Genomic DNA, 23575 nt, shown 5'->3' with positions numbered 1-23575 from the left:
ATTGTTTTGTGTACGTCATGTTGTATCAAACTTCCTTCTCTGAGCTGAAGGCGACGTCGCCACAAGGCTTGTTGTCTCCAACTGACTTTCCAAAATCCAAACTATTAGATTTACGCTAAAATAAAGAAAAGTAAATGAGCTCACCTCACATTTAAGATGACGGCAAATGTTTTAAATATACTGCCTGAAAAGTACATCAAAGGACTCTCACATGATGGAAATAGCTGCTGATTATTTCAGACTTGGGGGTCATCAAATATTTTAATATCCCAGAATGTGTTTCTCCGCTGCCCCGTTAAGTTATAAATGTATACGAGAGTAATCAAACCACACCATCAAAATGTAAAATAAAACAGGAGCCTGTTATAGTTTGATTAAATCAGTAGTGCTACTTGTTTGTTTTATTGCCACATTTTATTTTAGTTCAATGAATAAAATAATAATGGGATAAAAAAAGGAAGTCTCATCAAATATTACACTGTACAACTAACCATAAGTGAACATTAATCAGATCTGTGCCAGTCACAATATATCACAGAAACCACTTGGCATAAATGGTCCGTACAGGGAAAAGAAAAGTCACACTCTCATGACGTCATCTATGTTTATGACGCTTCTCCACCCGGCGCTTTAGGCCCCTCCCACCGAGCTGTGTTATGAACACTCCGAGAACAGCGCATCCATCCACGGGTCTGCGGTCCTACCTGTGTCCGTCACACCCTACCTGCGTGAGATGGATCCCTACCGGAGAGACACCGGGAGGAAGCCGTACTCTGTCGACCCGGCAGACGGCGCATCTGGAACACCTGGAGGCGAGCTGACACCCGAGAGTCCAAACGGAGACGCGCCTGACAGCGGGAATCCTCCGGCGACCGGCAGACAGCCGCAATAGTGAGTTACACTTTGTGACAGTAATTTTATAATGACGTCACGCCAAAGGGACGGTATCCATTAACTCATTAAATGCGAGGCAGAACTTATCTTTTAGTTTAATATTTGTTAAATGACATATCGTGGAATTCACTGCTGGTAACTTTCACTTTCGTTTCATATGATTTGAGAATGAAAATGTTGCCTTCACTGTTTCCCGGAAATGCGAATTGTCACAAAGAACCTTGAAAGTATGTTACATTAATTAACCTTTTAGTTTTTGAGGGGTTTAACACAGGTTGTTGTTTTCTTTATGTTGTACCCGAATAAAGAGAAGAAAAAAACATCAATAGTGTTGAGTAGGAATGTGTAACAAACATTCACTTAAATATATATAAAACGCATCTTCCCCCATGATAAATGTCCCCTGAGCCGAATAAACCCAGCCAAATAAACGCTAACGGGATTATAAAAATTAGTTCTATGTTTCATACTATTTTTTCTCATGGAAACATTTAGATTTTGTTGGTTTCTTACAACAACTGTTAAAAATACATGCTATTCACCAACCGTCGCAGTGTAATGTTTTACATTTAGTCCGTTTAGTCCCTAACAGACTCTTTCATGTCCCCGTCCCTTGTCTCAGCTCAGGCGGATTCACCGTGATCCCACCGAATGAGTCCCTGCGAGACAAGCTGCGAAGGAGTAGGCTGACGCATCTGCTCTCACCTGCCGCATCTGTAGAATCTTAATATTCGATGTGAAATTTGAATTGGCTTTCCATAGTAAAGGAGCTTTGTGTTGCTCCAGATGCTCAGAAAGAAGAGGAGGAGCTTCAGAGATGGAAAGAGGCAAACAGAGTCACCTACGTGCACGCCGACCCAGAGAAGCTTGGTAAACCCAAGCACTTTCTTACAGCGTTATCCTTTTGCACATTAATGCTGTGGACTAATATGATGTTTTTTGCTTACCGAGGTGGTGCTGCAACACTGGCTGCAACGAGGGAGATGCAGCACACAGACCTACGCTGCTCCAAACTGCAAAAAAGGGTACTTAGTCACATTTGCTGTTTGAACCCCACACACAGTTTATCACGGCCCTTCTGAGGAAGGACGAGGTGGGTAAATGCTGTCACATGTCTGGTTCAGGTTCGGTTAACCAGCCACTAAAAAAAAAGGGGTTTAACTATGGAGCCAAATCCAGGTCAAAAGTTTTGTTCATTTGAAAAACAAGTTTTGTTGTTGGACATTGAATACAACAATGTATTCAATATAAAAATAAGTGGACGAAAAATATTTTCGGGTTGAATACAATTTTGACTCGGCTCTATATTTTATTTTTAATAAAATATTTTTTTTCAATCTTCACTTATATATACATTTTTTTTATATTTACTGTATTATATTTTTCGGTTGCATATTTTATATTTTCAGATTCAAAACTTTCAGATCTTTTTTTTCGTATTCAGACTTTTGACCGTGATGTGGCGCAGGGGGCGGGGCATCAGCGGGGAGGGGCGTGTCATCATGAGTGACAACAAATAAGGCTGAGGACAGATTCGGACGTCACGCTGTCACTCATGATGACACGCCACCCCCCCCCCCCCAGAAATGCAGTATGACGATTTATAATTGTATAACAATGTCATGACTAAATGATCCATACAGCAAGACATCACACAGTTACTAAACATATGAATTCAAAATAGCATTCTCCCAATTACTTTAATTTCTTATAAAAATTAAATTAGGTTTAAGATCTGAATCTAATTACAAAACCAGTTATTTTAAATGGGCTCATGAATGGATTTATTGAATAACCACAATACAAATATATCAATATATCTATTGAAATATGAACGGACCGATATTGTGATTGAAGATGATGGCCTCATCGGCCAGTCACAGTTTCAAGGAAATATGTTTCAGAGCGTTACCTTCTTCTTTTTCATTCCTGTATCCCAAATAAATATTTGATGTGGTTGATCCAAGCTGAAAAAGGAAGAGTTGGACAAGAGGAGGAGACAAGAGGAAGAGGAGGAGAACCAGAGGAAGAAAGATATTCAGCGGGAAAAGGTGAGACCAAAATAAAACATCAAGAATGAAATGTACTTTGACCTTTTCCCCAAAGCTTTGTTCAATTTATCCTAAAAATAACTGCTTTGAATCAATCGCCACCTTTTCTATTCAAACATCAGTTCAAGGACTAATCATTACAATATGAGGAAGCGCATTTTCTACATGGAACACCCTCTGGGGAGTCACAGTGACCCTTCCAATCTGCTCGTGGTCAGCACAGGGATTTCCTCTAGTTCCCAGAGCGCTTTTGGACAAAGCCCAGCGCTGCACGTCAGGACGGAGCAACACCACCCTCCCTCACTGCATGGCACCAGCCTGTCCTCCCTTATTCACAGGCAGCGTAAGGTCTTTCCGCTAGATGTCAGTAGAGTCAAGCATCCACCGCATGTCAGAGGGCCTACATGTAATCATGTAATGTGGGTCACGGATCCACCCTGACCCGCTCTGGTCGGGGACGGTTCGGTATGCAGGGCCCTTGGATGATGAAGCCTTTAGAAACGGGAAACGCTCCATGCGTCTGCGATCTGTTTCCGACACGGCGCTCGTGCCACAATACAATCTCCGAATGAAAATATGATTTAAAGAGCCGTTCTTTTAGTCTCTATCCAGCAAATGCATTTTAATCAAAGGGAACTAAAAGGGGTTTCCCTCTCTGCGGATGAACGGGGGCTTTCAACAGAGTGGGATGTATCTTCTTACAGGATATTATGCAGATAAAGTTAAGTTGTTTTTTTCCAAGAAACTTGATCTAGCAAATCTTATTCAGACAAAAACCACATCTTTTGACGTGGGTCTTTTCATTGATTTGTCGACCACGAATGAACCGTCACTGAACCCAATATTGAAACATATTGCTTTTATTATCGTACTGCGTCAAATAAATACTCAAAGTTACTTTTATTTTCACAATGTCCCAAACTTGACAGGCATGTTTTTCATGTCTTAAACCACAAGTATTGTTCCTCTTCCGTGTGCGTCAATGCCATCTGTAAATGGTGCGTGACAGGACGCTTTTTTTTTTTTTAATGTTCTCCACCAATAATTGTGCCGTCCAGCTTATGCTCACGCGGGAAAGTGTGGCCGCGCGGGGATGCGCGCTGGCCGCAGGGCCATGCGGCCGGTTCTTCCGCTCTGTTGCAACTGCTGTCCGTCGTGCATTGCAGGCCGAGCGCCTGGAGGCGAGGAGGCGGCAGGAGGAGCAGCGGAGGAGGGAGCAGCTCAGTCAGGATCGCGCCAGGTCAGGACCAGGGTCACTGGGCCCTCGCCACTTTTGTGTTCCCGGGGTTTCATCTATGTAGCGTCGGACGTCGCAATAGGAGCAAGAGGAGCACCGGGTGTCGGATCCTCTGCTGACTTATAATTGTCTCTGAAGTTTGAACAAGCTGCATATTTTTGCTGGCTAAAGAACGGAAAGAGCGTAGACGCGCTTCGCCTCTGATCGGCACCAGATTGCCGTTTCACACGTGGGAAGCGTTGCCACGGCCTCATTTCTAATCACGTGAACAACGTTCTTTCTCCTTTAAGTCCTTTTAGCTGGAAGAGAAGGAATAAACAGGACTGAGAGTCTGCAGCCACGCTAGAGCCCAAGGGGCCGGTGTGAAGCGCTCAAGGGGCGACACATTAGCAGGAACGCAATGTAAATATTTAGCAGGTTATATTCTCGGAGGCCTTGTTGCACCGCCAATTTTCCCCTGTAGCCCAGAAATGTTTCCCTCACTCCAGGTCCTCTTGAAGGGATCATTCATGACTCATGCAGATTACCATCTAATTGGTAGAAAGATGTTTATTGCATGAATAAAAATGCACTCCTTCACAGAAATGCTATGTGAAATTAACGCGTGCCTCTTTCAAATGATGGATCGTATGTGGAATGTATACACACGAATGATTTAGCTTCCTCTGTCTGCTCGAGGGGTTCGTGCCGTATTCTCCCACCAGACCGTCTGCGGCCTCCTTACAAGAGGGCAGAGAGAGGAAACCGCGCGCACGTTACGCCTTTTACAGAAACGTAACTTTAAGACGGGCGCTATGACGTGTGTGTTCATCGTAGGAAGACTGAGAGCTTTCTGCAGCGGTTCGAGAGGGCAGCCCCGTGTCCTCCGGCATCCGGAGGTGCCGCACAAACGCCACACAAGGTAACCCGGCAACCGCATCGTGTGTGTGTGTGTGTGTTATATACCCACATGGCATCGACATAGAAAAAAAGCACATTTCCCGTTTGTCTCGACGTTGCAAGATGGTCGGACCGGCAGACTGTCATTCTATGACCTCATTAACTGCACCACCTGGGGGGTGAGGTTCCGAAGAGACGACCGAAAAACCGAAAAACGACTCGACGCTTCTTCCACGCGGCCTTGATTCAGCAAACTATCGTCTAATCAGGGGCATCTTTGCGTAGGAAGGGAAGAGTGAACAGTTTCCTCGCCTCTCAATGCCGATTGCCTGTCGCGTTCTTTTGTTTTTTCACTGCTTCCTTTTTCTCAGCCGCTCTTCCTTCTCTCTGCCTCGTTGGTTTCCCCCCGGGAGGGAACGGGTGGAAGGCGGAGTTCGAGGGACTTCCCAGAGTTCACGCTGAGAGACAAAAACACGAGGAGCCTGCAGAAGAGAGCGGGATAAAGTACCTGGAGGAAACCCAAGCTCCCCGGCGGCCGACCACGCCACACAGCTGTCCCCTTAATCAACCACTTAACTATCTTTTTCTGGGGGGGGGCGCGTTTGAATATGAAGATGACGAAGTGTCTTTCTTCCCCCCCCTGCAAAACGTGCAGTTATTGCGTTAGTGAGTGTTCACAGCTTCTGACGGGCAGTCGAGACGCGGTGCCGATCGTCCCTGAACGCGGGCCTGCTGTCTGGCCAGGGATGTGCAGGAAACCGCCCCGGCGAGGGGGGGGCGCTGTACGTTCCACGCCGTGCTCGGCTTGTGCGGCGACGGACAACACTCTCGAAAGTGCACACGCAGCTCCCTCGGTGGACGGGGAGATGTTTTCTTTCTGGTATTTTTCTCATCGCCGGGCCTTTGGACTCTCTCGTTCTCACAGACACTTTTACACCAGACATTATTTCTGCCTGACTGTGTGTGTGTGTGTGTGTGTGTGTGTGTGTGTGTGTGTGTGTGTGTGTGTGTGTGAGAGAGAGACCCCGGGTCAATCTATGGTAGTGAAAGAAACAGAAAGCAGTCAGTTACAGTAATAAAGAAGTCTCTTGTTTTATGGTGGGACACACACACACACACACAGTAACACACACACATACACACACACAGTAACACACACACACACAGAGAGTAACACACACACACACACAGTAACACGCTGACAGGCTGAATGGAATATGCAGTTTGCTGGATGGTAACACACAGCAACAGAGACTCTCCCCATCACATCCCACTTTGTCTCAACTTGCTTTGTCTCCCCTCATTACGTCTTGTCCTGTCCCGTCTCCCCGTCTCCCCTCGTTACGTCTCGTCTCATTTCCCTCCCCTCCCCTTCTCACCTTTCCTTCATTATTTCCTTTCCTTTCCCATTGCATCATGTCCCCTCTCCACGGCGTCTACTTCCCGCTCTTTTTCCTCTCATTTGCTTCCCCTTTCTTCCATTTTGTTCCCTCACTTTCAACTTTCTCCCCCATTTCCTTCCGTCTCCTCTTTTACCCCTTTACCTGCCTCCCCTCTCTTTGTATTTTCTCCCCCTCTCCTCTCTCGGACTCTCCCAGGGTGCACTTCTCCCAGATAGACGTCACAGATTAGGGGATGAAAGCCTGCGGCTGCGGAGCAGCAAGAGTCCAACTGCTTGATGTGGTTCTCGCTGGGATCTGGGATCTGTTGTTCTTTCTGCAAGAGCTCCATGAGACAGATTGATCTCCCCTCCACATCCTCTATTTGTGGGCGTGTGTGTGTGTGTGTGTGCGTGTGTGGTGTGTACTTGTGTGCTGTGTGTGTCTGAGTGGGAGACTTCATGCAAAGCTTTGATGGGAGCACAGATCGCTCACACAGGTGGGCTGCGTGTTCCCTCTTCCTCTCGCTCCCGAGTAACCACCTCGCTGACCCGTGACCCGGGACCCGTGACCCCTCCTGCCGGGACGGGAAACACAGTTCAAATGTGTGTGTTTAGTAAATATTTAAAACGTACATGTTCATTGCGTTATATTGGCGATTCTAGAAGACGCATTGAACAGAACTGATTGTTGCAAAAGTCAAAAAGAAAACTCACGCTGTGTTTTCATTGGCTTCTCTGTGTCTCGCCATTCGTATTGGAATGTTTTCGTTTGCACGCTGAGATCTGATCTTATCGGATGTGGCACAAATACCTGACATTCAGCACCCTGTGGAGGTCTCCGTGTTGAACAGAGGCCCTGACACACAGCTCGGACACAACATAAATCTCTCCCCTCTACTGTAAGCGTTCTTTTCCGCTGTGCTTTGAACAATCTTCTTTCTGTCAGGCCGTGGAGATTAAACCGAAATGCGAGAGAGACGTTCAGCAGGAACACAGGAGGTATGTAGAACACGCACAAACACTGTCATATTCCATCACGGTGCTGTGAAGTGCAATTTGCTAACCTCCTTACTGTATTTTATTGGGTGAGTTTTAAAAGCTGTCAAACAGATCCTGCTCGCCGCCAACGAGAGCCTCCCAGGGGGCGGGCGGGGGGGGCGAGGTTATCAGGCGAAGCCTCGGTTGGGTTCACGCGACGCATCACTTGGATTCGTTCCGTTTTGACAGGGTGAACCAAGCCTTCCTGGACAGTCTCGAGGGTCGACGGCGGGGGAGCGAGCAGGCGACGAGGGCGCCTCCCCTTCTGGCCCCCGACGACTTCAGACACGGGCCGTGCGACCTCGCCGGACAGCGAGTCGCCCCCGCTCTGCCGGACGCAGATCCAGATCACAGCTTCGCCGACTGGACGGATGAAGCCGGTGAGCTGTTTCTCACCCCCCTTTCGTTTTAGTCGCTGGTTAACCGAACCCAAATCAGACGTGCGACGGGATTTGCCGACCTCCTCCTTTCTCAGAAGGGCCGTGATTCGTTCTGTTCAGTCTGCGTTGAATCACAGGCTTTGCGTGCAGCAGGCTCGCGTGGAGCGTAGCGATACCTTAGCTCCCGGCAGTCGAATCCTGCTGGTACTTGCAGTTCTGAGAAAATGTCTCTGTGAGTTATGAAGTATTTCCACTCCTTCTAGGAGGGAATGGTAATCAATATAGATTGAGCAACATACCAAAAACATTTTAAGCGTTTTTTGGCAGCACACACACGGAACAAACCTAATGAATGGACTCTCGTCAATCAGAGAGGAGAAGGGTGTTGACAACAGACCTGGAGCTAAACGAGAACGGTGTGGTATTCCATAAATTTCCCTAAATTGACATCCTGGGTTTGACAGCTAACTGGCTGCCGCACAACTATGAGCACCTGCCACTCGCAACAGGGGGAAGGACCCAAGCGCCGCTGCTGAGCGCTGGAGAGAGCCCTCCTTTCAACAGGAGCGGACGAATAAGAGCGGCATCTCTGATCTAGATATTTCCTTCCTGTGTGCTTTCCAGATCCGGCCTGCGATGGGGCGTTGGTGAAACTGATGAAAAGCTTTCCGGGCTGCAGCAGATCCTTCCTCGAGGACATCCTGGACCAGTGCAGCGGGGATCACCAGCAGGCCCACGCACTCCTCGACTGCACTATGAATTAAATGTTACGCATGTCCCAACGGGAGGACCGTCTGTCTCCGCTAATATTGAGTTTGACAATTTTTGGAGTCGGTGCCAAAGTGAAATTGCGTGACCAGCGTTTACGGCGGAGAAGGAAGGACAGACTGGAGTTACCCGCCTTGCTGGTTGGTCCTAGAAGCTGGCGGCCACCGCGCAGCTACATTCCATCCTCAGCAGCGTTTGCTCCTTTTGATCCGCTGCAGATTGGGCCGTTAATCATTTACGTGTTTGTTGTCTTGTGTCTGTCTGCATGCACCGGTGAGTCATGCCGGGTTTCTTCCCCGATGTTGAGTTGAATTGATGTTCGTTTTCACCAATTTAGCCGAAGGTCGTCGCCATGACTCACAAATCACATTTGGGGCTCTTAATCAAATCAATGTGCGCAGATGGAAGAAAACTGTACCCGTGTACGTGATGCTTTTTGTTTATCTTATAATCAAAGTCGCATGGGGTGTATCTATTGCAGGATCCCTCGTGGACGGAAAACAATTTCAATCCAAACAGGGTTTTCTGCAGAAGGGCTTCAATAAACTTCCATTAGAGGGCTTCTTGTGGACTAACGTTTTGTGCGTCGCTGCCGCGTGTGAGCGTTCTCACCTCACCGGCGCGTCGTAGCGGACAAGGTGGAGTTTCCAGGTGGCCAGATGGCGCAGAGAAGCTGTAACACTGAGGCCGGCCAGCAGAGATGGTTATCACCGGAGCGGGGCAACAATGAACAACGGGCGGGGCTCTCTACGCGGCGGACGCAGGAGGCGTTTTGCTGCTGCTGAGGTCACCCACCAAATGTCCACCAATAACAAAAGAAATCTCGACTTTTTAAAAGAAAGTATCCGGGGCGTACAGGGAAGAAACAACATTTTCAGGATCAGGTTTAATGTCCAGGACACAAACCGCTCTGTGTCACTGTGGTGACGTTGACATTTTGCATGTCCCCCTTTTAAGTATGGAAGGCGATTAGCGTAGCTTAGCATGTAGGCTAGATACGGGGGGCGAAAACCATGTGATTCTGTGATGTTTCCATATTGTGCAGCTCTATTTGTGCTGCATATTGTCACAGTTCAGTCTGGGCGGAGAAACATTGGATTCAGATGTGCGCGGCTATCAAGTGAAGAGGAGAAACCTGGAATGAACTGGCCGTGTGAACGTGTGTGTGGGTGTCAGGCGGGGAGACGCCACTTCTCCGTCGCCTAATCAATACAGTTCACTTCTTGTCCGCGAGCCGATGAGACGCTGGCGTCGGAAAGTATCGCATGGTCTCCTTCAGGACGCTTCAATCAGCTCAAATGGAAACAGCTCTGTGTTCCAGTGCAGCTGCATCCAAGACACAGGTTCACCGAGCTGTTGGGAAAGAAGAGTGAAATCCCCTCCGGTTCGTTACATGGACTCATGTAGGGAGGTAGAAGTACAAAACTTCAAAAACACACGAGATTTGTTCGCAGGAATCACCTCATCAGACGAGAAAGTAAATAAGGGAGGACTTTTGATTCCGTCGGTGCGACTTCCTGAAACCCACCCCAGTTTATGTCTGGCTATTATCTCTCACGTGTCCTTGGAACTGCCAGACTTTTGCAACACTACACTATAAATTCAACCGCACCAGCAATATGGCGTTCTGTGTCTGTGCATTTACATGTTTAATCTTTGCGTGTATTTGTTGCGTTGCCGCTGTTCGCACTGCTAGCTGCTAGCCGCTGGCTAAGATGCCGCTACGTTGACACACGTGTGGAGGCAACGTACGTGTTTGTAACTTTGCATCTTTACAATGCATTTAACATGTCCCCCCCTTTGTGGTCCCATGCGTGCATCCATCTGCAGATGTGTTTACTGTGTAGTCCTGCAGGGACATTCTTATGTTCTTCAGGGTGTTTCCTTCTTGCTTGTTTTCAGAAAAACAGAATGAGAACGATTAGAATAAAGAAGGAACAGAAACTTCTACAAAGGCCCGTAGAGAAAAATGAAAGTGTCAGACTTCATTATTAAATAAGAATTTGAACTATATTACTAAATGTCCTCTGGCGCGCCTGGATAGCTGACATATTATAACAAGGGTTGATAACGCAGGTCCAACCTTCTGTTTATCATCCAGCCAAGAAATTGGATACCTCCAACATGTTGTGCAACTCGGCGCTTGCAGAGAGGACTATAAAAGGTGCGAATCTTTGTGTGTTTTCAACAACATGACAGGTCATAATAAAATGTTGTGGACTGTCTGAGCAGCTTTACAGCTCATTGCCTGACCCACAACTCTCCCCCCGACCCGCTTTCAGAGTACCGCTTGTAAGAACCGACTGAACACCACCGGCTCTGCAGCTATATAGACAATTTCCCTCAGAATATGGAGGAGAGCATCAAAAACACGACACCAAATAAATCATCTCGTGGCCCCGTAAACAGTTTGCTCACAAGGTGATTGAGGTGAAACGTGAAAAAAAATCGTACTCTGTGCAACATTAACCTTGTAGTTTAAGTCTAACCGAACCTCAACCACAGCCACAGCAGAGGAGAACAAACAGCTCATGGTCGTGAGTCATTCCGGGAGGCCCTGGCAGTTGACCTACTTTGGCCTTTAGGTACGAGTACATGTTTCTGATTCCCCTTTTACTTTGTAAAAGAGAAGTGGGAGAAGAAGTGTGTGGGGGGGGGGGGGGGGGGGGGCAGGTGCAGCAGGAGACAGATTCTTTCCCAGCGCTCCAACGCAAGGAGACCATTTTTGGTTGTTTTTTTTTCTCTGTGCAACACTCAGAGTGCACAAAACCAACACATGTGGAGGTAAACGCACAAAACACCCACATCGCAGCGCCGATCCTTTTCCTGCCTGCTCAGCAGCGACGGTGTACTGTTGTTGTTGAACTGAGATGAATCAGAGAACACAGAGCGGCCTTTTCCCTCTCAGGCTAACACCCTCCCTGCAGGTCTTCCGTCCCCCCCCCCCCCCCCCCGGGCGTGTCGCCCGGTGACAAATGGACTCCACTGAGATCAAATGAAAGTAGAATTTATTTGAATGAACTCGAGGGCTTGGACTTGCTCACATCTGCTCCCAGGCCTCACAGCTGCAAGGAGCATCCCAGCTGAGCTTCCAGCAGTGGGTCCGAGCGCTAAAACCAACATTTTAGTTTGAGGTTCCACGCCTCAAAATCGCACGGCAGCACCGACGACGCAACTTACACTTTAATCCGTCACGTATAGGAATTGTTGTGTTCTAAACATGAAGGAAATCCGAACGGACAGAAGACATCTGGGATTGAAAGTTAAAATCAAAAGTATTTAATGAAAGAAAAGTTGTTGTGCTGAAGGAGGAGCCGCTGGTTTCTGCAGTCAACAGGTCACAGGACCCATCGACCCCCCCACAGCGACCGGAACAATGGGCGCCTACAAGGATTCACACAGATAGTAAAGGTGCGGAAGGCGATGTCACTTCTACTGGTGCGTTGAATGTAATTCGGATTTCGAATGTCTCTCGGCCAATATCGGTGGTGGTATTACATGCATTTTGATTGAATACAATCGTAGCCGTGCATCGGCGCTGTTATTCAATTAATTACACTTTCAAAATGATAGTGGTGTTACACTAGCCTCATGTCTGTATTGATTACATGGTTTCAGAATCATGGCTGAATCCCGGTTTACACTAAATGCATTTTATTAATTGGTCTAAATTACGAACCGGGCTGTCGGTTTATTTCTAATAACCTACAGTGTGAATGCAGGGGGATTTCCACAGAGCGCTTCATAGTCAGAATGATGTCACCTTATTCTGCAGCGTCACCCCCCCCCCCCCCCCCCAAAAAAAATACAATAAAAAAACTCCCTGAGAAACAGTCGCACGCAGCAGTGTCTCTCTGGGGAATATTAAACATTGATTTTAAAAGCTTAAACCATCTGAAAAACCTGCTCTTTGTTTTTTATAGCTCTGGAGATTACTTGGTTGTTTGGAACGCCATTCAGCATCAAGTTTCGACGTGAGCTCTTGCGTGACCTGCCATGCGAGATATGTGCGCTTTCTTCTCCTGCCAGACAAACGCTGCGCTTTAGGGCAAGCCGAGCAAGGTGGTCCCGTGTTTCTGCATATTTTTTTTGTTTTGCGAAGCTCTGGTGACGATAACATCTAAGCTGAGCGGATCTCAGGAGAAAAACACAAAACCTTTTTATCGTCGGAAATATCAGCACCAGAAATGTGTTCACCCTAAAAAAGCACCGCGGGTGAGACACAATGTGAGGTGTGATGACGTCAAGAACAAGAATTTAATAACATATGTCTAAAGTTAATGCAAGTAACTGTTTAACACAAATCTCCGCACACGCTTCAAACAAGTTTCCAGCAATATATAATATTGCTAATATTGCTAATAACCCTGTGGTGATGTATTTATACACCAGGTTATATGTTATACACAGCTGTGCTTGCAGGTATCTTTTACAGGCAAATTAAGAAACCATTATTATTGGAATCACAGACATTCCAGGATGAAAAGAGAAAAGGACGTCACATAAAGAGTGATGTAAGTTTGTCATGTGACGCTGTCTCTCCACTGACAGGACTGGATTCCTGCAGCTCACTGATGTCTTGCCTTGCGGAGCATTAATGATTTACGTTCCTCTAGTTTTTAGGATTTCAGCATGTTTAACTTTCCGCCACAACCACAGTACAGCAGTTTCATCTTTGCCATTCATGGAATTGGCAAAATCACTTTTGGGAAAGAGGATCTGCAGCACTGTGTGTTGTGAAAAACAGAGTGCTGGTGTTACGCTGGTAGTCCACAGACCTCCCCGGGCAGCTTGCACCGGGACCATTTCCTTCAGGAGAAAGTAGTTCCAATGAAAACTGTTCACAGTGAGGTCTGTGGATTATCCAGGACATTCTTTCTGCGAATAGATTTTCAATTGTAATTTTTCAACACGTCGAACACCACAGGGAGAATTCCAGCTACTTCCATTGTATTGGGGGTGCTGAAAGAAATCTCACGGAAGGATATTTCAAAACTTCAGCACAAAAAAAACCAAAACTATCTGCATGGTTAGCTACCGCTAGCGGTAAACGAGGAAGGATTTTTTTTTTTTTTGTGTGTGTGATTCGAGTATGCAGACCCTTTAGATTATTTCAAGCCGGCGGCTTGACTTTGGCCCGACGTGCATACATCACAAGAATGTGTCCTCCGGCAGGAGACAAGCCCTTTGTGTGTGAGGCGTCTGTATCAACTGTCATGAAACGTTTCTCGCTGACAGGAAAGAGGTAGAGGCAGATTTACACGCCAGTCAACCTCAAACTGACCTGAGAAACGCTTCAACACGCACGCATGCACACTCGAAAGTACGTACACAAGAATGTCCGCATGCACAGGTCATACAAAAACAATCACGGTCTTACTTTGTGTACATCTTTCTGACACACACACACACACACACACACACAGTATGCACTCACAAACAAATGTCCAACCACAGCTGAGTCACTCTGCTTCCTGAAGGGAAATTGGCTCCGCAAGGAGGGCAGCGAAGGCGCTGACAGCTGTGCTTTACCTCACATGTCCTCTGCGCTCCCACACACTCGGCCGCTGGCGCGCATTCACACACTCTGCGCCCTTCAAGAAGTCCATAAATTGTCAGCAGGAGCAGCATAACCACCTCCCCCCCCCCCCCCCCACAATCATACAAACATAAAACACTTTTTAAGAAAGAGAAGGAAAAAAAAAAACCTGCCAACAGGCACAGAGGTCATGTTTGGAAGGAGGGTTCCTGGACGCAGAGGAATGCAGAGTTTCCTCGGGCCGGTTCCTGTGCGGTCCACGTCACACGCCTCGCCTTGCACACGGCTGGTTCCATCCGGCATCGCCCCCCCCCCCCCCCCCCCACGGCCGCCGCCCTCCGCTAACAGCACATCGCAGTGAAGATTTACCGACTCGCTCGCGGTTCGCCGACATCCTGGGAACTGCCGAGCGGTGAGATAATACGCGCTCCGCTGGGCCCCTCGGGCCCCTTTGGACGCGGCTCGATCCAAAGGCGACTGTGACGCGCTTTCTCTTTGCGGCTTGACTGCGTTTGCCTCGCGCCGCTAATCCACAGGAAATAAAATGCGACCAAAAGAAACAAACCTTTCGCCGTAATTGCAACGCAAGCGATGCCGCAGAAATACGGCCGCAGGCGGCAGACGAGGGATGTGCGTGGACGGAGAACTCCGCGGCCTGTGACGGGGGAGTTGCTCCATCGGCTGGTGTTTTCTGATCGTCAATGACGCGACCTCGGCCTGATCCGGGCACCCATTTACTTCTAATGAACGTGACTCACCTTGTTTATGCTGGCGGACGCCCGTCTGATCTTCAGTATTAGGGTGGGTCACAAGTTACTGGAGAGGGTGGAGGCGGAGGGAGTGTGTGTGTGTGTGTGTGTGGGGGGGTTGAAAAGGACACAGGGGTCAAACCTTGCTGCTGTAACACGTGATCTGGTCCTTCGCCCCTCGCGCAAAATGCAAAAACACAGGCTTTGGAGCTTAGCAACCGTCAGCAGGGCCGCCAGAGGCCGTGTCATCATGCGATTGGCTCGGCGTTTCCTCCGCCCACACACTGGTTTGCCCGGTGCCCCGTTTCTATTCTATTGTTTATACCCCGGCGCAAACAAACACACGCAAATTGACTGAAACCACTAATCATTTCAGGGCCACTGTGTCGATTCCCACTCGTCTCCGGGACCCCGGAAAGACGGTTTCAGCTTCGCATCCCGAGGCCCCCGCGACGCCAAAAAAAAACGCGGAGACGGCGGTCTCACTTGCATCCTTCCCCCGTCACTTCCACAGCTCGTAAATCTGGTGCTGTGTGCAATTCCCGAGTGGAGGTTTGGGAACGGAGAGCGAGACGGAGCGAGAGGACAACGCTCGCAAACGGGAGGCGTACAGTATGCGGTCCAGTGGGAGTATAATTACAGGCCTGTTTCAAGTGGAACAGACCTTACAGTAACAAGGCTGTGACGGTGACAGATTGATGGCCCCTAATAGAAGGTTAGGACAACACTGGAGGTCCTCCTCATGAACGGATGGGCACTTCACCTAGTGTGCAGCAGCGTGCGATGCACATGAGCTGTCCTCCGAGTCTGGGAAAGAAATTCGGGGGAAATCCCACGAGGCTACGAATGTGCACATGAAGCACACGGCCGGTTGTTTTCCGTGACACGTCGCGTATTCATTGGGAGATAACGCCGCTGGCCGATATTTGGTCCAGATTGTGTGATGCGACGCAACTGCGAGCTCGACTCAAACGGAGGACGAGCGGCTCCCCTGACGTCATGAATCGAGGTCCTGCGCGTTGGCGGTGGAAACGCTCCGTGTCGGCTCTCCCACTCCGACGATTAATGGGAAATGTAAAAAACCTCTGAGAAAACAATTTGCCGAATGACTCAGGCGAAGATTTCGCCCAAATACTCTTGTACAGAAGCCTGTTAACATTTCAAAACGCCCTAATTGCTCAAGTCAAAGTCAAAATGATTTGCGGGAGCGCGGCCCGGGACAGAAACGTCTCCATTCAGGAGCAACGGGAACAACTTACAGTACAGTGAACCCAAAAGAAGCGCGGGTCAGCTCCTTCCCCCGAAAACATTCCCCGAGACAAACCTGACTCTGACAAAGCCTGGCCCGGGCCTGACCCGGGCCTGGCCCGGGCCTGACCCGGGCCTGACCCGGGCCTGACCCGGGCCTGGCCGCGCTGACCAATCCTGCGGCCGCTCGCTGCCTCCCTGCGATCCTCGCTGGCGACTGTGAACTCTCTGCAGCGCTCCGGCTCCCCCTGGGCCCACTTCATCGAACGCACACTAAGCACCCATGCACGGGCGTGCACGCGCGCACGCCGGTGCATGCGCACACTCGTGCATGCGCCACCATGCTTTCTCAGCAAACCCGTACCAGGCTGCTTTTGCGCAAGGGCCAATTCAAAGCAATTGTGGTCTTCGTACCAAAACGGGTCCCCTGAGAGCCCGATAAGTCCAGCTGCTCTGCACAGAGAGCCTCATCTTGTGCAATAAATGGCACAGCGCCATCGGGATGTGTGTTCTGTTGTGGTCACATCTAACCAGACTAGATTAGACACAATATGCAGAAATCTTCTGATGGGCTTTGAGATTGTGTCTCAACGGAGGGCCGTTGTCACTCTACATCGGATGTGTCTGGTTCTGAAGTTTTGGGCTTTTAAAGAGCGTCGCTGGAACCGTCCCAAGTTATGAGCTTGTTCCTGTGAAATATTCAAACAATGTTTGCTTGAGGAAGTATTTAAGCGTTCTTTTTTTTGGTTTTGAAACTGTTATCGGCTTAAACCTGATATGAAAATAAGTTTCATGAGGGGTTCGTTGGGGTCACGAACCCCAAAAGCGAGATCCTCGGAAATACAAACCACCGACCTCGGGGGTCACAAACACGCACCTGATCATTCTAAAGTCATCTGTGCCGTGGTGCACATCCATAAAATAATAAGAGTATTCAGTATCGATGACACTTGCAACGATTTGTGTTGGAGTAGGTGTAAATTCTATTTCTGGTATGATTTAATTAGATGTCAGTGTGGTCGATGAATCAGAGACACGGAGGTGATGTGCAGGCCCCACCCAGGAAAAGCACAGCTGAGGAATGCGGCTCCTCTCTGATGCTTTTATTCTCGCTCTCAACGTCCATCTCGCTCTGTCTTGTGTCTCCTCCAACATACACCTGCAACAGAAACTCAACGGAAAAAACACGTCACGCCCTCAAAGGGGGATTAATGCCCAGTGTTGTTCTCAGAAGTGAGATCCGCCGGCACAACCGCGCCGCCAAACCCTTCAAACACACAGACACGCGCACAAGCAGACACATGACGGGCGCATGAGCGAGTGTTTCCTGGCTCCGTCTTACCAGAACCCGTCCGAGACGGGACGTGACGCCTCGCTCGTCATTTCCCTCGGCAAAGTCCTCTCCCGGCTCCGCCTGCAGCTCCGCGACCACGGCGGCGCGACGGCGTGATTGTTGCAATTACTGTGAGGACAAATCAACTCGTAAGCACTTACGGCATGTCGGGTGCTCGTCCCGCCGCCTGTTGCCACGCGGAGCTGTGACAAGAGCTCCTTCGGTTTTCTGTTGAGAGATGGGGTTCTTGTTTTTTCGGGGGGGTTGTCGTGGTTGCTGGTGCCGAGTTATGCTTGCGAGCAGAGAGATGAAGCATTGCGTTAGGCGTTTGTAACGTGCTGAAAGCGCAGTGGTGCTGCTGCCGCCTCTTGGGTTCAAATAGCTTGTGGTCGCGTTGCTTTGTGGCCCGCTGAGGCCTATTTTAAAACCCGTCGATGACAGTAGAGATCAAAAGCCCAAATGTGCTGTTTTGCTGTTGTTCCCTTCTAGTTTTCTCCAGAAGGACAAAAGGATCAGATATTGCTACACTGAAAAAATTAGATTTTACTTCACGACACATCTCATTCTCAGGATCGACACAGCGGAAAGAGATAAGACGCTAATTTTAGCTCCACGTTTGTTCAGCGTTCAGCTGATTTCCATGTACTTCTTTTGAGGTCACTCGGATTCACGGTAATTTTAGGTTCTTGAAAAGTCTCTGCAACTCTCGTCTCGTTTTGTCTCTGGCAAGCCGCATTCGGCACAGGAAGCAGCAGAGGAAACGCAAGGACAGTGCTCGGTTACCCGTGGGCGGTTTCAGCTTCGCGGCCTTCCTAAGCCAGAACTGCAGATGTGCTTTTTTTTTCTCGCTTTCATGATTATCTGTCACGCAGATTATTATCGAGATGCAGGCGCACTGAAAAAAGCTCGTCGAAGGCCCCTCTGCAAATGCTCTCTGTGCCTCTGCGAGTGAAGTCTCCCTGGGCAGCAGTGACGTCTGCCCCTGCATTCCGGCTCAAGTGGTGCTCTCAGAGAGAGGGGGGGGGGGGGGTCACGGGGGTCACGGGGGGGGGGGGGGGGGATCCTCGCGCTTCGGAGCCTCTGTTTGATTGAGCGAAGCCTTTTCGCCCCCCCGACTCAGTGTGGAGAAATGTCCAACCCGCAGACGACGCTCAATAAAACGTCAACCCCGGCCCGAGACAAGGAGGCTTAGCCGCGGCGGTGACACACGGCACAACCGGGGCATCTGAACTTTTCCTCCTCCGCCACGTTGTTTGGACTAATTGAGAAGGAGATAAATCTGTCACTTTGCCTGCGTGCGGTCGCTGAAGCCAGTCGGGAGTGTTAACGTCGCCGCAACGCGCCGCCCGAGGATTCCCTTGTATTCACAGTTAAGAAGAATAACAGCTGTGTGGCATAAGGGTGTGTGTGTAAGGCCGAATACGATGCGTGCGTGCGTGTGTGTGTGTGTGTGTGTGTGTGTGTGTGTGTGTGTGTGTGTGTTGGCTTGAGGGACTATACAGTGACTGTGAAACCAAAAAAGGGCCCAGCCCACTCCCACAGTGGAAAGAATGATGTGTTATTCTGTAAACGACACTAAAAAAGATGCCCGCCTGAGGTGAGACACTGGGCATTGTGTGTGTTTGTGCGTGCGTGCGTGCGTGCGTTGTTGGGAGGCACGCTGAAATTGAAGGCGTGTGTGAATCACCTTGCGTGCAGCAGTTAGCAAAACATGAATCCGCTTTACTTCACAACCATGTGTGTGTTTATGAATTAGTGCTGCTGCAGATAATTCTGGACATCCCGTCAGTGCGGCCTCCTGCGGAGTGTAAATCCCCCATCGCCTGTGATCCCAGCCTGTGTGTGTGTGTGTGTGTGTGTGTGTGGGCTTGTAGCCTTTCACAATCACGCCGGCCGCAGAGGAAGTTGTTTACGGTGTGTAGGTGTGCGTCCATGTGAGCAGCCGGCGGGGCGGCGCACCGTGAGACTGCAGGTGCGGATGCATGTTGCGCTTTATGAGCGTGTAAGTGAGTGAGTAAGTATAGTGTGCGACAGCGGCTGAGCCAGTTCTTCATGTGGTCTCTGAATCTCGCCACAGTTAGCATAATTGTGTTTACGGTAAAGCTCCTGCCTACTTCTGACTGGTCGTGGAACAAACACTTACTGGATCAGAATCCAACCGGGGCCAAGTTCTGCAGTGTGGGATCTAAAACGCAGCGTGTTTTTCTGTTGCTGAAATTAATTTGTCTTTAGTTTTTTCTGAAACGAGTAATCGGGATATGTGTGAACGATGCCTTTTCCGAAAGATGGAGGTGCAATTAGTGTCCGGACAGACCCACGTCAATGCAGGCAGGTTTTCTTTGTGTCTGCACAAAGACGTGGAGCATTTGTGACGTGAGGACAGGAAACATTCGGCCCGTGTCCGGGTTCGGATACCCTTTACCTTGTAAATGCCCCCCCCCACCCCCCCTCCTGTTCGCTAACGCTGCCAATCCGAGCACGCTCACGCCTGAGTCCATTGGCTTTGTGTCTTTCTTTGGTTGTGTTGGCGGATGCTGAACGCCGTCGGCACCACTACCAGCAGGTAGCTGCCGAGTCAGCTCTGGCAGATGTGCAGCAATAGACACCTGGTTTTAAGCTCTTGCATGCAGACATCAAAGAGGGATTATAAGAAATCTACGAATATTGTTTGTTTTCCCACGTCCTCATCTGTCTTTGAATGTTGCATGAGTCAGCTGTCAGCGAGTTCATCACCCCGGTAAAGTAATTCCAAACAGCTGTGTGTGTGTGCGCGCTCGTATGTAATTCCATGTATTTCAAAGTGTGTGTGTGTGTGTGTGTGTGTGTGTGTGTGTGTGTGTGTGTGTGTGATCTTCTCCCAGACGCTTGTTGATTCCTGGATTCCACTCTCTAATCTGCTGCTGCTGCTGCTGCTGCGGTTTGCAGCAGACAATCTGACCATTGGCCGCGGGGAAATACATGTTTGTGTCCAATCAGCGCGGGGATTAAGGAAGAATAAATAAGATCTTCCATCTCAGGTGATCCGGCGCAGCAGCTCTGGGACGCGGCCTGGCTGCCTGCTGGGAGCTGCGCCCCCGCCCCGAGCTCGACCCGATTGTGGTGGCGCTCTCGGTGTGTGTGTGTGTGTGTGTCCTCTCGTGTGAGCGAGGAACCAGTGATGAAACGCACTCCGGGAGGAGAATGAAAGTGAGACTACGAGCGAGAAGAGACGCGGAGTCGCCGTGATCAAAGTGGCGAGCCGCAGACGAAGGAGCTGAAAAACCTTGCGATCAACCACGGACTGGCTCTTGAATCACGCAGAAGGCCGTGCGTGACAGCGAGTGTAAGCGGATCGCCGCGAAAGAACAAGAATGACCGTCTCCATTCTGTCTACAGGACAAAAGCAGACAAAGGTCTTTTATGGAGGGCAGAGTGTTTTTGTTCTCCGGCGTGTTGAGATAATCTGCCGCTCGGGGACAAACGTGGGTTGAAAGGCCGACAGGATGTTTCTCGCGTCGCAGGAAGTGAGCGGGCTCGTCTCAGCCAATCAGGTCTGCTGTAGGTTATGAAAAGCATTTGTTAACTTGGTGTTCTTCTTTTCCATGTGTGGTTGATTATTGACAGATTAATAAAAGGCATCTGACTCAAGATGTTCGAGGAGAAAAGCGCTTTTAGTACATAAGAGATTCTAAAAGATGCGAGAGCGAAAAAAGGCCTTTACCTACAAGGAACTTCAATTAGTTTGTGTGTGTCCAACACTAAAGCGGCCCCGCTTACTGCTACTCAACATGTAGCATTTCCCAACTGCAGGATGATCGCGGATGAAGTCGGGGATTAACGGCGGCTCTGCGGTGCGCTGCCATTTTTTTTCGTGCATGTTCAAACTTCAAAAGAGCCCAAACGTAACCTGAGGTGACCTCTCGTTTGGCAAACAAACAAAGCCTAGTGCCGAACATGTGAAATACAATTTGTAAATTCTGTTAGTGCACGAGAGCGACGGGAACGTTTCTTCTCCTGCGTTGATCATGAACTGGCGAGGGAGACTTTGCATCTGCGGCTTTATATTAGATCTCCTTTAGAAAATAAATAGCGTAATAAAAAAGTTACTTAGTGTAAATGTAAGCCTTCCAAATGGCAAACCTGCACAACAGATGGGTTTTCATATTTACCATTAAAAAGAATCTTGTTCCCAGGCCTCCAAGTGTTTTAAACATTATTATTGTGGCTTTTTTAAAAATGGGGCCACAAACCCACAGCTTTTTTTATTATAAAGCAGCCCAGCAATTGACCTTTCAGAGGATCAGTGCAGGAAACTGAGCCCTGCATTGTTTTTCCATGTACCAGAGGAGACAAGAGGGCTGAGAAGCAACACTCCGGGGGCTGTGTGATTCTCAGAGGACTCAGACTCCACTTACCATCAGTTCCTCGTGCGTTCAGCTCCGTGCTGATGATAAAAAGTGTTTGGGCAGTCAGAGACTACTGAAGGTTGACTCCTTCATCACAGCTCAATTTGCATGTGAAAAGTTGACAACGTATTGTGTAACCGGACATAAATGGATATCATCTGTATAAAATCAAACCGTTTCAGTTCTCCAGAAACACAACGTTTTAAGCACCGTGTTTGAGTCTTTTCTTCCTTTTGTTTCTTTCATTCCTTGAATCAATTGCTCGTTGGGATCACTTACAGTGCGTTCCCGAATGAATGAAGACTGATCAAACAAGCGAAAGACAGACCTCTCTGCAGCAGGTCAAAATGGATATTAAAGGAGTGGAACACGCGGTGGACTCGGTGCCAAAACAAGCATCGCGTTAGTGCAGCTTTGGACTTTGGCCGTGGAGCTCTGCAGCCTCCCGATGTTTCCTGATGCCTCATCGTTCCTGATCTCCGTCCAGCTGCGCTCTCAACCACGGCGTTCTCTCCGCGAACCCAATTAACCTTCTCGCCTCGCGAGGATCTTCTCCTGAGGGCACCGCGTCCGTGGTCGACGTCTGCCGCGTGGTCGAACCAAAGCCCGGCCCGTGCTGGAAAAAAAAAAAAAACTGCCGCTCGGAACCACATCTGTCTGAGATAAAGATGCAACGTCAAATCGCGTCGGTGCGACGGAGCGAGATGGCGCAGTCGCGATGCTGATTTCAAAGGGGGAAGTTTTTTTCATTTGAGTTGCGGAAAGTAAAACATGTCGGTGACTTGGCTGCGGCCTGCGGTCACGGTTTAAAGACGCTGTGTTCCAACGGCGGCGACTTGCCGTGCTCCTCGGTGTAGACTGAGAGAGAAGACGGCGGGCGACTGCTACAACATCGTCTCCGCAATTTACTACACGACGCGAGGATTGTCCAGATGATAATATTTAGAATCTACACAAACGCTTTCGGGCCACAACCCACGGCACAATCAAACAATCAGCCGCGCAGTAACACAAACAACCCGGGTGACGGGTCAGTCAGCGGCATGATGGGCCCGCCCTCCAAACGCCTGACTGACACGTGACTCACCAGCCACCCAAGAAGGGCTCCCGCCATTATATAAGTAACAAACGTTATTTATTCTAAATGTCCGGTCCGCTTAGTTCCTTCGCCATTGTTGTGATGTGCACGGGTGTCAGGGATGGGGGTGGAAGGCAGGACTCAAACGCAGACTATTCCAAAACAAAAGACTTTAATAATCAAAAGGTCCAAAATCCAAAAGGCCAAGGGGCAAAAACACACAGGCATGAACCTACGGAGGCGAAAGACAAGAACAGGACATGCGTGGCAAAAGACAATGACGCGACAAGTGACACAGGAGACACACGGCTTAAATACACAAGGGAGGTGCAGGTGATTGGACACAGGTGGAAACTATTAGACAATCACAGGGGACAACGGGACAAGGCAGGAAGTGAAGTTACCCGGGGACACAAGTGGCAGAAAACTACAAAATATAACATGAAGTGAACCACACCGTGACACACTGGTGCACAGTGGCTGGATGTTGTGTTGATGTTCTTGAGTTTAGGCCCAAACACGTGTGATGACAGGTAGAGATCCACGTGTCAGGTCATTCAATCCTTTAGGGCCTGGCTAGTCCTGGAAAGTAAAGTATCACATTAGGTTTTTGAA

The 23575-nt window shown here is 49.1% G+C and overlaps 1 protein-coding gene across 2 annotated transcripts; it reads left to right on the top strand.

Moving 5' to 3' along the window:
- The first annotated feature begins 624 nt into the window (after positions 1-624).
- epsti1 (epithelial stromal interaction 1) lies at positions 625-9188 on the top strand. Of its 2 annotated transcripts, XM_040201567.2 has the most exons (10): positions 625-891; positions 1517-1575; positions 1681-1764; positions 1846-1919; positions 2862-2945; positions 4112-4185; positions 4999-5083; positions 7389-7441; positions 7670-7860; positions 8485-9188. In XM_040201567.2, the coding sequence occupies exons 1-10, from the start codon at positions 734-736 to the stop codon at positions 8622-8624; spliced, it is 1002 nt and encodes a 333-aa protein (XP_040057501.2). In that variant the 5' UTR covers positions 625-733; the 3' UTR covers positions 8625-9188. The 2 variants fall into 2 exon arrangements, with proteins under 2 accessions (XP_040057501.2, XP_040057502.2); XM_040201568.2 differs by lacking the exons at positions 4112-4185; positions 4999-5083 and having other exon boundaries at positions 633-891.
- The last annotated feature ends 14387 nt before the right edge of the window (positions 9189-23575 follow it).

This window comes from Gasterosteus aculeatus, chromosome 16 (assembly GCF_964276395.1).
Source record: "Gasterosteus aculeatus chromosome 16, fGasAcu3.hap1.1, whole genome shotgun sequence".
NCBI classification, from domain to species: domain Eukaryota; kingdom Metazoa; phylum Chordata; class Actinopteri; order Perciformes; family Gasterosteidae; genus Gasterosteus; species Gasterosteus aculeatus.
This window is presented reverse-complemented; position numbering and strand designations above follow the sequence as displayed.

Bases quoted from the DNA above. Each gene is read 5' to 3' on its own strand.
- epsti1 (XM_040201567.2), top strand. From the start codon at position 734: ATGGATCCCTACCGGAGAGACACCGGGAGGAAGCCGTACTCTGTCGAC. The intron at 1,920-2,861 runs GTACTTAGTCAC...GGTTGATCCAAG, and splicing joins GCTCCAAACTGCAAAAAAGG to CTGAAAAAGGAAGAGTTGGA. The intron at 5,084-7,388 runs GTAACCCGGCAA...TCTTTCTGTCAG, and splicing joins CCGCACAAACGCCACACAAG to GCCGTGGAGATTAAACCGAA.